We start from the raw sequence: 15,241 nt of genomic DNA on the forward strand, positions 1-15,241 counted from the left end.
GAGCGCGGCCCCGCCAGGGAGAGCTGGGGGCGGCCCCTGGAGCTCCGCCAGGCGCCTGCGCGGCCACGCCCAGCGGAGACCACGCCCCCAGCTCGGCTACGGCGGGGGCGGGGCCGGGCGGCGCGGAGCGAGCGCGCCCCCGCCACACGCACGCCGCGCGCGCCCGCGCCCCGCCCCGCCCCGTCCCTATAAAGAGAAGGCGGGCTGAGCGCTCCCCTCCCATCTCCGTCCCGCGCGTCGCATCCGCCTCCATCCCTCCCTACGGTAGCTCCGCAGACCCCCAACAGCCGAGATGGTGAAACTGATCGAAAGCAAGGTACGTGCCCCCGGGGCTGCCCGGGCGCCGCGCGCGGGCCGGGAGGGGGCGGGCGGGAGGTGGGGAGCCCCTCTGCACCCCCGGGGCAGGGGTCGCGGCGGCTCGGCCCGGGCGGCCGAGGCTGTGGAGCGGGCCCGGGGGCGGGGCGGGGAGCTGCACGCGCGCGGGGCGTCCTGCGGCGCCTCCTGCAGCCCGCACCCGGCACCTGTCCCGGCCACCCCTGCAGGGGCGACGAGAGGGGCTGGGAAGAGCCGCCCCTGGCCCCCATCTGTATCGGGATCGCGGGCCTCTTGGAGACGGCGCGAGGTCGCCGGCCGCCAGCCCCTCTCTCCTTTGCAACGTGACCCACCCGAGCGCGGTGGGCTAGGAGCCACTTTAGGGGAGCAGGCTTAGGCCGAGACCCCAGTCGGTCTCCATCGTTGCCTGGCCCCAAAGATGTCGGCGCGGGGTCCGCGCCCGGGGGCGGGTCCCGCGGGAGACCCTGCGGCGCGCCCCAGGTGGCTGCGGGCGGCGAGGTCCAGGCCGCGCCTGCAGGACTCCTCCTCCTGCGGCGCTGGGCGTGCTTCCGGCGCTGGCTTTGGAATGACTCAGTCCCCGAGGCCGGGCCCAGGGGCCTCGCTGCCCAGCCCGTCAGTGTTTCAACCACAGTCAGGTTTCTCTGGAACCAGGTTTCCCCCCCTGGGAGGAGCCGCGTCCGGCTGTGCGCTCCAGGGCCGCGAGAGCCGAGCTCATCGTACTGCCCTGTAAAAATGCCCGAGGGAATAAGTGTTTGGTATTGCAAAGTTATTTCGAGCCCAGTACCCCCTCCCCCCAAAATTGGGAGAGCCAGGGCCTGACGTCTAGTGTGTTGTAGCCTGTCAGGATGAGTTTGTTAAAAGGAGAGTCAGAAAGTGCGGCAGGAAATTGATAAATAGAGGACTTCTCCCAGGCCATTACCCCACCCACCGTGACCTCACCCAGGAAAGCCAGGGAAGGCAGATGTTAGCCCTCCCCTCTGAGTACCTGTGTTGTGCTGTCCCACAAACAGGTAATGTCACACACAGTGTCTGTGATGGGCCCGGATTCTTTTGTTATTTTGATTATTAACTCTTACCTTGTTTCTATGTTGACATTGTTACCTTAATCTTCTCTCGTTATTGGAATCCTGTTTTTTAAAATTATATGAGTTTTTCTATTAAAAACAGCCCTCTCATTTGTTAAAAAAAAGAAACCCTTAAGAGTGAGTTTAAATATCTCTTAAACTCACAAATTACATATACATTTTCAACACCTACTGTGTGACTCATAAGTTTATGGCTGGGGAAGGTAGAATTCTACTCCCCCGTGTCTAGCCACCTCTTCTGTATAACCCAGCAGGTAAAAACCCGGTAAAGAAGCCAGGTTTGGTGGCACAGGCTTGTAAGCCTAGTGTATTGGGGAGTCTGAGACTGGAGGATCGCAGGTTCGTGGCCAGCCTTGGCTGCTTAGCGAGGCCCTTCAAAAATTAGTGAGATCCTTTTTCAAAATAAAGAATTAAAAAAAAAAATTGGACTGGGGGCCTAGCTTGGAGGTAGAATGCCCCTGGGTTCAATCCCCAGCACCACAAAATGAATGAATGAATGAATGAATGAATGAATGAATGAATGGATACATAAATGAGCCAGAAGGCCTTTGAGTGACCCCTTTTAATTTGCTCAGAATCTATTCACTGCATACAGAAAATTGATTTTGGTTCTTGGAGCACACCTGTGAATGCCTTCTCTGTTTTAATCGTGGTAGTTACTGCATCTGTCTCCCCTGTACAGTAGGAAAAGTGAACAAAGGTGACAGGAACTGTTATGCAAAACAGCGCCTTGGCTTGGGCCCCAAAGGTATTGGCAATCAGTTGATCTTTAAAATTATGATTCATAGTCATTGATCAGAAGTGAATTAACCTGATTATTTGTCAACATAAATAAATAAATAAATAAATACACTTTAAATTTTCATCCAGATGGGCTAAGGTGGTGCCATCTGAAGCAAGTGTTTCTGAGGCATTGTGGGTAGTTTGGGGCCACTGGGATCTGTTCCAGGCATTTGTGGAATATTGAACTATAAATGTGATGATGAAAGAGAAGAAATCAGTTGATGTGCTTTTTTTTTTAAGAATGACAGCTATCATTTATTGAACTCCTACCCACAAGACACTTTGCTAAATGCATTACAAACTTCTCATGCTTATTATCTTTGGGGCTGGGTATGTTTAGGAAGAGAACTGTTAGGCTCTGCTCTTATTTATCTACCCTGTGCTATTTCCAAATTATTTGTGTCAGTAATGGGGAAATTCATCAGTTCCCATTATTTATAGAAGCTAGAACATGTGATTTGCTTCTTAGATAATATTGAATAATTTTCAAGCCGCTGCTTGTTTTAGGTGAACCTAAGTGTCAGAAGAGAACCTAGCCTGTACATAAAGTACTTGCTCACATACCTACCTCGGTTACTCAATGCTCACTTAAGCCAAAAGACCTCCTACAGACCTGTTTTCAGAATTTGAGGTAGTTGCTTGTATTTCTTTAGAACTGAGGGTGTTTGAAACACAGTACACTCTTATCTTGAAAGTTAAATCTCATCACATTTTATATTGAGGCTGGGCATGGTGGTGCACGCTTATAATCCCAGCATTCGGGAGGCTGAGACCTGGAGGATCGCGGTTCGCGGACAGCCTCAGCTACTTAGTGAGGCCCTTCGCAACTCAGTGAGACCCGGTTTCAAAATAAAAAATAAAAGGTAGGACAGGGGGTGTAGCTTGGAGGTCGAATGCCCCTGGGTTCCACCCGCAGACCCGCAAAAAAAAAAAAAAAAAATTTGTATCGAGGCTCAACCCTATGCCAAAACCCATTATCCATCAGAGGAGATATTATCACTCCTTGACCTTTAGTATTTTCTTTTCAGAATCTTACAGTAAAGAATAGCCAGTTTGGCCTTCTGGAAATCACACTAGAGAAAGCTTTGAATGAAATTCATTTGGACCAATCAGTGATAGTTTGGAAAAGTAACTTCCATACTTCCTAATCTCTCTTGCATCCCTAGGGCCCCCTCCACACGCCCACATCACTCTGCACACCCAAATAGGAGGTTGACGGACCTGCATACCTGAAAAAGTTACAGACGTCACTTCACACCATTTTCAGGAATGCTGTTAATGAAGCGTTTCCAAAAAACAGGAGGTAGAAATAAAAAATCTAGGAAAGGAACTGTATTCCATGAGGACTCTGAGTAGTCTTTTGGTTTTGGTGTATGGTGTGTTTTAACCTTAACTGTGTTTTATTTACTTTCTTCCCTTCTTTATTGGACCAGATCTAATGTGACTTAACTTGTTGGAGGAGGAGAGCAGTCGCTTTTTATTAAACCAGTTTGACCAGTGATTCTCCCTTGAAGAAAACCTAGACACTTCAGATATAGATGTTTGCGTTTTGATTTATCTTTGTAGCCCCAGGCTTGGTTTGGTCAATACTGACTGACTGTGGTTAAAAGGAGTCTTGTAACTAGAATGTTAGGTTCCTAGGGTTACAGTATCAAGCCCCTTGGTAATGAAGGTTAGTAGTAAGGGATTGCTTGATCATTTTATCTCACTGGTATTCCTTAGACAAAACTGTATTTAAGAGAATTTTTTTTCTGAGAAACTAAAACTGTCATTTTATTAATAATAAGGGTGTGGTTTTAAGCAAAAGGGCAAAAATCAAAGGTTGATTAGCAGTGTGATCTCAACTCTTAGAAACACAGTCATAAAAAAATAGTAATAAGAAACTAGGTTTATGCCATTAGTGACTAGTAATAAGAAACTAGGTTTATGCCATTAGTGACGAGTGTCAGGGGTTAGTTTCCTGGGCTTTCTTTTTCTTTTGCATCTTTTTGCATATTCTCCTGTAGACAAATGAATCGGAAGTGTTTCTTAAGATGTTCATTGCAGAAATCTATGTCTTTGTGACTTAAAATGGCAGTGGCAGAATGTCAGTTTTTATTTTTCTTTCATTTGCCTACATTGAATGTATACTAGTCAGTTGACAACACTTTATAAAGTTTCTGTGAAGACATGAATATTCATATGCTCTGTGTATTTATATATCAGTGAACAATACCGTGTGTAGAATTCCTTCAGACCTACTTTACTTGGTGTGTTTGAGTTATTTTTGTTTTGTTTTATTTTACTGAAAAGTAGGTCCTGCAAGCAGGACCTCCAAGCTCTGCCTTGTCTTCAAGGTTTTTGGGAATGACGCTATTCTTTCTCTTTAGGAAGCTTTTCAGGAAGCCTTGGAGGCTGCTGGGGATAAGCTGGTAGTCGTTGACTTCTCCGCCACGTGGTGTGGGCCTTGCAAAATGATCAAGCCTTTCTTTCATGTAAGTATAAAAGATTCATGATTGGGAGTTGCTGGTCACAAAGCGAGGAGAGGACAGGGAATGGGTTAGAGGGCTACTTTTTGGGTTTGTTTTCCTGGATCATCGGTCTAAAGGTAGTAGCAGAATGACTTGAATAATGTAGGTCTGATATGTGGAGCCCATTGATCTTAAATGGTTTTGCTGTCTTTGACTTGGAACCTGACCCCACTTTGAAATTCAGGCCTAAAAGCTGATGTGCCAAATTTTCTACACATTTATCCTAAGCTGAATTTTTAGATCTTTAATTAAGAGTAAGTATATCAGCTGCCCTTACCCAGTTCTGATTTTTCTTTTAATTTTTCAGTCCCTCTGTGAAAAGTATACCAATGTGCTATTCCTTGAAGTAGACGTGGACGACTGTCAGGTATGTAGGTGAAGATTCAAGACACTACCAAGCTTTCTGCATTGGCCTTTTTTTTTTTTTTTTCTGAATTGCACAATACATTTAATTTTCATAAACATGTCAAGGAACCCTATCTTAGTTCTATTAGCCAGGTGTGGTGGCGCACGCTTGTAATCCCCGCGCTTGGGAGGCTGAGACAGGAGGATCACGCAGGTTCGAAGCCAGCCTCAGCTACTTAGTGAGGCTCTCAGCAACTTAGTCAGACCCTGTTTCCAAATAAAATAAAATAAATAGCCTGGAGGTAGAAAACCCCTGGGTTCCACCCCCAATACCACCAAAAAATAAATAAATAAAATAAAATGTTCTATTGCAGAAGAATAGGTAATTTTGCCAGTTAAGGGCTTAATCCTAGATATCAAGAGCTATGATGTACATCACATCCTAAAATAAGCATTTTGCAGCCTGTTGAGGCTCCTTTATCTTATTATTCACCCAGACCTCCACATTACAATATGCTCAATAGAAATTGACTTTGGCTACAATAATTAAGTCCATAGACTTGATGGTATCACCAAATTATAAAGCCACTTTTACGGTTCTTGTAAATTTTTATTGGGGGGGGGTAATCGAAAAGAAAAGCAACGCATTTTAATGAACAAACCCCACGGTGTCTTATAGACCTGAGAAAGTAATGGGGGAAATCCCAGAGTTGGTTTTAGCTAACAGTCTTGTATTGTGCTTGATAGCTGCCAGGCACCGTTCTGTGTACTTTACAAGTGCTAATTCATTTAGTCCGTGTGCTCTAGGCCTCCCTCTTTCACCGATGAAAAAACTCGAACAGAGAGAAGTCCACAGAGCTGCAGAGAGTGCAGGGCAGAGCTGGGATATAAAGTGAGGTTGTCTGGCCCCCTCCTCTTGCGCTTCTCCACTGCATCTTGGAGTGAGCTGTCTTGTGGGTGTAGGACCTCGCTCTCACACAGCCCCATGAGCTGGGAAAGGTTAGGATGTACGACACCCCGGGAGCTCTACAGATAGGCAGGCGTTTTCACAGGAGGTGCTAGGAGACTGGGATGTCGCAATGACGGCGATGAACCTGGCTTCCAGTCCCGGCTCGCTGGCTTCTGCATAGAGGTAATCCCCCACGTTCTTGGAGCCGTGGTTCTCTGTCCACAGTAGGTCTTCACACCTGCCCATCAGCTTTCCAGGGTTGCTATGTACTGAGACAGCATGGAATGCGTGGTAAACGTGCTGGAGGGCCACTTAGAACACATACACAGCATCCTCTCTAAACATGAGAACACCAGATTGCTTATTTCCAACACGTTTTCCAATTTGTGCCTTGGAAGACACCTGCCTTTGCTTTTGCAGTCTTCTCTACCTGTCCATCCTTTCCTACCCAACTCCTTGGCATGGGCTTCCCTCCACGAATCCTTGGAATCCTTCTCCATTTGCCCCCCTGTGACATGATGGTGTTGCTCTAGCATCATAAGGAAGTTGTCGGGAATGAATGAGATGATGCCTACAAAGTGCTGGGGCTGATGTGAGATACAGAACTAACTGCCCGGTGAATCCTGGCTTTATGGGGTTCAGTATCCAAACTCTGAAGTACTCTGGGATCTAAAACATTTTGAACAATGAGATCGTGCTTTCAGGTTTTCAGATCCAAAATAAGTCAGTCAGTATAACCAAGGCCAATGTGTGTGTGTGTGTGTGTGTGTGTGTGTGTGTGTGTGTGTGTGTGAGAGAGAGAGAGAGAGAGAGAGAGAGAGAGAGAGAGAGAGAGAGAGAGAGAGAGAGAGGTGTAGATATGCTGGGGATTGAGCCTAGGGGCATTCTACCTCTGAGCTACACCCCCGGCCCAATGACATTTTTTATTCTTTATTTTGAAACAGGGTCTTACTAAATTGCAGAGGGCCTCACTATGTAGCTGAGGCTGGATGCCAACCCAAGATCCTCTGGTCTCAGCCTCCCAAGTAGTGGGATTACAAGTGTGCGCCACCATGCCCAACTCCAAGGCCAATGTTTTAAAATCCAACAAAACCCAGTAACTCCTGATATCTGAAATATTTCTGGTCCTAAGAATTTTGGAAGAGGGATACTCAGCTGTAATGATTTCTCTGTCTGTCCTTTACTATTATGTTAGTCTCTGTGTCTTAGGGTCCTGTTTCCCCTTTGTCTAGCATTCCTGCCTGGCATATAGTGTTGTGGACTGAATGAATGTTATGATTCAGTAAAGTTTTTGTTCTAGCTGTGTTCCAGAGTTTAAAAAACAAAGAAAATGAATATAATTGCTCTTGTTTATGGGGAATTCCGTATTTAACCAGGGGATATTTGCCACTGGACCAGATGAGCTGGCTCCTCCTGACCCTGTCAGAAAACATAATTTTTATTTGAAAGTAATAACATGCGCCAGGTGCCGTGGTCGGTCCTTTGCCAGGATTATGTCTTGCGCTGCCTACAGTAACAGAATAGGGTTGTTGTTTTGTTTATTTTTCAGCACGATTTTATTGGTACGTTATAATTATACATCATAGTGACGTTCTGAGTGATACTAAAAGACGTGCACTTGGTGAGCTTCCCTTGGGAGAATCCTTCTTATCAGCATCCTTTGGGCAAGCAAGGGGACCGCAGCACAGGAGGTGACGAGGAGGAGGAGCAGTGCCCGAGCTGTGCTTGGGATGTGCGCTCTTCCTGCCCGATGCTGGGCCTGGGGGAGCAGCTGTGCAGAGCAGCCCAGGACTTGTAGGACAGAGCTCCCCCACACACACGTGCTTGGGGCACATGTGTCGTCACCCTCAGAGTGTCTTTGAAACTTGAAGTGACTCTCTCATAAGTAGGGGACTTTTTTTTTTTTAACAAAACTGGGGGTTGAACCTGGGGGCATTCTGCCTCTGAGCTCTACCCCCAGCCCTATGTTTTTATTCTTTATTTTGAAACAGGGTCTCACTAAGTAGCTGAGGCTGGCCTCCTAAGTAACTGAGGCTGATCCTCCTGCCTCAGCCTCCCAAGTCGTGGGATTTTAGGTGTGCATCACCACACCCAGCTCAAGTAAGGCACCTTTCACCTTGCCTCCATGTTCTGAAGAGCAGCAGAAAGGTTGTAATCAGAAGTGTAATCCTGAGCAGGGTGAGATGATCTTGTAGAAGTCATGGCACAAATGGACAGAAGACCAATTGTGCAAGGAAATAACTTTATATTCATAGAAAAGTAGCCCCTTTGAAAAGATAGCCTGATCATGTTTTCTTTGACAGCCAAAAGGGAGTGATACTTGTTTTGTAAACTAAAAAAAGAAACAAAGTAATTTAGATTGGAATGTTTTGCAACCTTTTAGAATGCCATGTGCTTCAATTTTGGTTAGAAGAGCCTGCAAAGTGTAAGGACAGTAGGTTAGCAATTACCAGGGAGGGGGTGAGGTGGTTCTTAAATACAGAGCGGCAGCTGGAGGAAATTGGGGGAAAGAGGGAGGCGCTCTTGCCTATTATGTTTGTGATGGTTATGTGACTGAGTTTGTCAGAATTCACAGAGTTTGTACACTCTCCCCAAAATAAATTTTTATATATAATTTTAAAACCCAGATTGTTTACCAAAAACAGGAAGTAGGTTCTATCTTTAGGAGTCAGCTAGGTTTTTGGATTTTTGGTTATTGTTAGGTTTTTTTGTTCTGTTTTGGTGTGTGTGTGTGTGTGTGTGTGTGTGTGTGTGTGTGTGTGTGTGTGTGTGTTTTATACTGGAGATTGAACCAGTGACATTCTACCTCTTTTAGTTGTGAGGGCCTAAGTTGCTGAAACTGGCTGTGAACCTATGATCCTCCCTTCTCAGTCTCCCAAGTACTGGAATTACAAGCCTGTACCACCCATACCTGGTTTGGTTTTGGTTTTTGAATGAGGGGAGTAATTGTTTTAAAACTTAGGATAACAATGTTTTTAAAAACTCAGGAGAATTTCCCATAATATGCCTACCTTTCGCATCATTACAGTAATAGGATTAGTAGTCCATAGAGCAAGAAGTGGGGCCTGAGGTGTGGCTCAGCGTAGAGCACTTGCAGAGTATGGGTGAGGCCCTGGGTTTCATCCCCAACCCTGGAGGAAAGAGAAAAAACGTGGGAAGAACAAGAAATAAAAATAAAACATTAAGTAGATTCAACATAATTATAGAACTACCAGACTTTACTGAGGTACATAAAATGGTTTTATAGCTGGAATATTGTGTTCATGGATATTAACTCAGCATTAAAATGTCAGTACTCCCAAACTTATTTTACTTTAACTCAGTTTCAATTTAACTTGTTTTGGAAATGGACCATGATATAGCCTGGAAAGTATTTTTGTACAAAACAAAATGGGGAGAGAAGTTAACAGAAGCTTCATAAAAATGCATTAGATACTAACTATAACTACATTAACTAAATCAATGTAGCCCTGTAACCAGTGGACGTCAATCCATGGAAAAGAACAGAAAGTTCAAAAGAAAAGAACCAGATCTGCTTAGCCATGGATTAATACCATTTAGGATTAAGATGTTGCATCTCTCTCTTTTGTTTCCAAATCTAGAGGAAATGTAAAGATAAAATAATCGGAAATGTGAAAAATACAGAGAATGATAGGCACTGTGAGACTCTTTCATGTAGTTATTTTTGTTGTTGTTTTGTTACTGGGGTTCCTGGAAGCCCTTTTACCTCCGGGCTACACTCCCAGACCTATTTTTACATTTTTATTTGGAAACAGGGTCTCCTAAGCCAGCGCGCGCAGCTGGCTTCGAACCTGCGCGATCCTCCTGTCTCTGCCTCCCAAGCGCGGGGATTACAAGTGTGTGTCACCACGCCCGGCCTCATGTAGTTTTTTTTAATACCTTTTTTCTCTTTATCCATTGAAGAAATGGGCCTGAAAAGTCTGATTCACAATCTATAAAGACTGGGTGGGGTAGGTCAGCGCTGATGAATCGATAACCTAAAATTCTTAAACTAGGTGGCAAAATCCTAATAAATACTGGTAAACTTACAGAAGCTTCTTGGAGAGTAGCTTAAAAATATGTAGAGACTTTCGAATGCGCATACTCATTTCAATTCTACTTCTAAGGTTGATGGTGGGAAATTCAGTCCGTACGCAGAGAGATTTATATATAAAGACTGAAAGTGTTTACAGTGGGTAAAACCAAACTACATACTGAACAGGGGGTTGGTTAAAATAATGGCACATCCGTACGGCTTCTGCTGTGAGAGGGTAAAAAGTGTGTGCTGTAGATTTTCATGGGGAGATGTCTTAGGTGTGCCTTCATTTTTAATTGAGAATAACCAGTTTGGCTTTGGTGCTGCCATATTATATTCATTGTGTTGATTTTCATATGTTAAAAGTTGTCTTAAATATGCTATCACGTGGATGAACCTTGAAAATATAGGAAGTGAAAGACAGCAGAAAGGAAGCGCATTGCATGATATATATCATACATGCATATTAAAATACACCTGTGTATGTACATACATATGAAATTTCCAAATCTATATAGACAGAAAAAAAGTTGTCTTAAGGCTGAGTTGTGGAGGGAAACAGGAAAAGGAATCTGGCCTTGGACTCTCTCTGTCAGAGCTCACCGTCTCGTTTCCGTTCTCTCTCCCTGGCATCCCCCCGACCCCATCACAGGACGTTGCTGCGGAGTGTGAGGTCAAGTGCATGCCCACTTTCCAGTTTTTCAAGAAGGGCCAAAAGGTACGTACATCTGGGACTTAAAAAACTAACCGTGCAAAAGGAGAACATAGTATTATTCCAGTACATTATTTTTCATTGACTTAAGTACACAGCATAGTACTTAGTTGAAGATTGATCTTTGTTAGAACTAGACACTAAATCCCTGTGATTGATGCTTCATATTTATATCATAAAGTATACAGGATTTCTTAGACTTAGTCAAATAATTTATCATCACTAAGAGGTTCTCATGCCAGGCGTGGTGGTGCATGCCTGTAATACTAGTATTGGGGAGGCTGAGACAAGAGGGTTGCAGGTTCACAGACAGCCTCAGCGACTTAGTGACACCCTGCTTTAAAATAAAAAGGGCTGGGGGTACAGCCCAAAAGTAGAAAGCCCCTGAGTTTAATCCCCAGTAACCCCTCCTTCCCCAAAAGAGAGATACTTGCATTAAAAACTATATCTACTTCAGCCTTTTGACTTTTCTTGAAGGTGTTTAGTTGGCTGGGTTTTTTTTATTTTTCCTTTTTTTTTTTTTAAGACCTGTGTGTTACTCAGTGAAGATACTTGCTGTTTCTTCCCCCATTCACATTTTGTGATCATATCTCATACCCAAAGTAGGGATACAAAGCTCTATCTAATGTCAATTCAATGTTCTTTTAACAGGTGGGTGAATTTTCCGGAGCCAATAAGGAAAAGCTTGAAGCTACCATTAATGAATACATCTAATCGTGTTTTCTGAAAAGCATAACCAGCTATCAACTGTTTGAAACTTGTAATTTTTTTAATTTACAAAAAGTATGAAGTATGAAACTATATACCCAACTGCCATCTGATTATAAATGACAATAAAATATTAATTCTACCCTTTTTAAAACTGTCTGGTGTCTCAATAACTTAAAAAAGAAAGAAATATTCATTTAATGTCCTAATTTTTTTTTCTTCTTGCAGTACTGGGGATCAGGTCCAAAGCCTGGCACATGCTAGGCAAGGAGATACCTCCCCAGCCCTTGGGGAGGGAGGTATTGGTATGGTGCCCAGGGGTATTCTACCTCTGAGCTACACTCCCAGCCCTATTTTATTTTCTATTTTGAAACCAGGTCTCCTCCCGTTTCTGAGGGCCTTGCTAAGTTGCTGAAGCTGTTCTCAAACCTGTGGTCCTCCTGTCTCAGCCTCCCAAGTACTAGCATTACAGCATGTACCACTATGCCTGGCTATCCCCAACCCTTTATTTTGAGACAGGGTCTCAGTAAGTTGTCTAGGTAGTCTTAAATTCGCCATCCTCTTGTCTCGGCCTCTGGAGTAGCTGAGGTTATAGGCTTGCACAAACATGCCTAGTTATTTTTATGTATTCCTCAACTTTTTTGGTAACCTTTAGGGATAGGTTATTTTAAGATTTTTTAAAAATCTTAATATATTTCTAGAAAAATTATCACAGGCAAACAGACTTTTACAAAAAGAAGAAACAGTATTCTCTGTTCTAGCTGGTAAATCTTTGTTGTCTGAATAATTGGCATGGCCAACACTGATGCGAACCCATGATCAGGTTATTTATTTCTAGTTTAAGGTTCTGTGCAAAAGGTCACAGTGAGCTGCTAATTTCCCTAATGGTAACAGAGTCCTATTAAGAATTTTTTATGGGCCACTCTTAAAGGGAATTACCCCATACAATACCATGGGGATTTTGGTTCTAAGAAAGCCTGGGGTTTTAGGCCAGATAGAGGTTCCAACCTGTATAGTAAAGGTGGGAAAATTCCTCATTATTCATTCAAAGCACATTGTTTCTTGTGTTCTAAACAGCCAGGGACTGAGGGGAAGGTCTGCTTGAAGAAACAGTCTTCAAGTTTAAGAATGAAAATCATTTAGGATTAATTATATGCTAGGCACTATCCTATTACTTTGGTCTCTTCGGCCATCCTGTTATGTGAGTGCTATCCTCCCCAGCTGCTGGCGAGAACACCAGGGAGGTGATGTAATTCTCCAGCATCGCAGCTGGTTTGCAGAGAAACTGGAATGTGGACCAGAGATGCCTGGTGCAGAACGCGAGCTCTGGACTGCTACTTGCCTTTCAGTGTAGCAATCCGTGTGGTAGAATGAGGGCGCCCTCGCCTGGGTTTCTCGCCTCATCTAAAGTCAGGGCGATGGACTTAAGTGCTCTCTCTGAACTACTGATCAAACACCTGTTACCTGCCTCGTACTATGCTAGGCTTGGAGTGTAGCTGTGAATAGGACCATGATCACACCATTATGCCAGGAGGGGGAGGCACGCTTGTGAATAATAGACTGGGGTATATTCTGTGAGTAAAAGAAGAACCAGAAGACAATCTGGTAGTTGAGAATGACAGGCCTGCCTTGGGTCAGGCAGTCGGACTAGGGTTCTGTGAGGTGACTGAGCTTGGCAGATGAAAAGGACTCTGGCCTGCTATAAGCTGGGGAGTCAGCTTTCCAGAAAACAAGAGGTACAAAGGCCGAGCTGAAAGAGCTCAGGACATTACAGCACCCCATCAGAGAGGCATGAAATAAAGCTTCAGAGAGCGGCAGAACCCAGCCAGCCAAGGCCAGCCTCGTTCTGAATGCAACAGAAGGCATCACAGGACACGTCTGGGAGCCACATGCTCTGGTATGAAGAGCTCGTTTTGGTAACTAGAATATGAATAAGACCCAAAACTGGAAACCAGTTAGATATCTGTTACCTAGGGCAGGTACAATGATGGTAATTGCCAGAGGGCCTGTGAGGAGGGGTAAGAGGGAACGAAGACTCCAAGGACTGGGGGAGTAGACCCCAGAATGAATTCGGATGTCTGGCCTAAGCACCAGGGTGACTGGGCGCCATGTCACAAGACTGGAAGAAGCGGAGAGTGGTGATCGGATTCAGCCTCCACACGTGTGAAGACATGCTACTGAGGTATGCATTCAAAAGGAGATGCTGTGCAGGCAGCTGGGTACCAGGTCCGCACTGGGCTAAGAATCAGCAAGGGATTGTCGTCGGTAAATGGCACTTAGGGAGATGAGACACGTAAGAGAACCCAGAGTGAAGAGGGTTCAAGGCAGAGCCTGAAGAACTCTCAGTATTTAGTGATGAAGTAGAGGAGGAACTGAAAAGAGACTTAGAGGTGGCTGGAGAAGGAGGAGGGAAACCATAAGAAGGTGTTATCCAGGAAGCAGAGAGGATTTTGAAAAGGCAGGGGTGTCAGTTACCAAAATGCCACTAAGACCAGGCGTGGCACACGCCTGTAATCCCAGGGCTGGTGCTGTAGCTCGGAGGTAGAATGCGTCTGGGCTCAATCCCTAGTACCGCAAGGAAAAGAAAAAAGTCAAAACAAAACAACAAACAAAAATTAAGAGATGGTTTTCTTATTTAACCACAAATTGGAGCTACATTCCCAGCCCATTTTGTTTTTTTGTTTTGAAACAGGGTCTTGCTAGGTTTCTGAGAGTCTCACTAAATTGCTAAGGCTAATCTCAAACCTGCAATCCTCCTGTCTCAACCTCACATGTAGATTAGAATGGTGCTCACCAGGGACTGGGGTCTGGGGACAAGCAGGGAGAAGCACAGAAATGTATGTTGGTTAAAAAAACAAAAAAACAAAAACTTGGACTTTATCCAGGTGAGTAATGAGTTGCTGGACCAGTGAATGACAAGACAAGGATTTCTGTGTAGCAAGTGAGAAGCTGAGACCTGTGCTGTTACTGTGCAGTTGAGAGCTGAAGCAGGGGTGCTGGAGTAGATCAGTATTTTCTTTTCTTTTTTCCTTTTTTTTTTTTTTTTTGCAGGTCTGGACATGGAACCCAGGGGCATTCGACCTCCGAGCTACCCTCCCCCTGCCCTATTTTTTATTCTTTAAGATAGGGTCTCACTAAGTTACGGAGGACCTCACTAAACTGAGTCTGTCCACGAACCGCGATCCTCTGCCTCCCGAATGCTGGGATTACAAGCATGCGCCACCACGCCCGGCAATAGATCAGTATTTCTTGTACTGTGATTTAGAAACTTACAGCAAGTACAGGTTTCCCAACTTCATCTACATAATAAGAATTTCTGGGGATGGGACCTATTGATATGTGGGGGGTTTTCCCAATGTGTGTGTGTATGTATGTATGAATGTATATATTTATTTATTTACTGTAGATTGAACCCAGGGGCTTTCTACTTTCAAGCCATACCTCCAGCCCCCTTTGTTGTTTTATTTTGAAGCAGGGTCTCGCTAGGTTGCTAAAAGTCTACCTATGTTGCTGAGGCTGGCCTCAAAGCTGTGATCTTCCTGTCCCAGCCTCCCAAGTGCTAATTACAAACATGTGCCCCCACGCCCAGCCGACCTGCAGTTTAAACAAGCTCTCCTGGGGATTCTTAGAACACTCAAGTTTAAGACGTGGTCAATATTTGGGAGGAAGAATCTAGAGCATTCTATGATTACCCACAGGTATTCATGTAAAGATGGAACACTGATTTTAAGAATTCTCCAGACTGAGCCAGGTGTGGTGGCACACACTTGTCATCTCAGC

The 15,241-nt window shown here is 44.6% G+C and overlaps 1 protein-coding gene across 1 annotated transcript; it reads left to right on the forward strand.

Moving 5' to 3' along the window:
• Positions 1-292: 292 nt before the first annotated feature.
• On the forward strand, positions 293-11,467 carry TXN (thioredoxin; the record flags this gene model as incomplete). Its single annotated transcript, XM_080709159.1, has 5 exons — positions 293-316; positions 4,571-4,675; positions 5,019-5,078; positions 10,694-10,759; positions 11,405-11,467. 5 exons carry the CDS (start codon positions 293-295, stop codon positions 11,465-11,467), a joined length of 318 nt encoding a protein of 105 aa, XP_080565285.1.
• Between the last annotated feature and the right edge of the window lie 3,774 nt (positions 11,468-15,241).

This window comes from Muscardinus avellanarius (genome assembly GCF_963383645.1).
Source record: "Muscardinus avellanarius genome assembly, chromosome: 13".
In the NCBI taxonomy this organism is placed as follows: Eukaryota; Metazoa; Chordata; class Mammalia; order Rodentia; family Gliridae; genus Muscardinus; species Muscardinus avellanarius.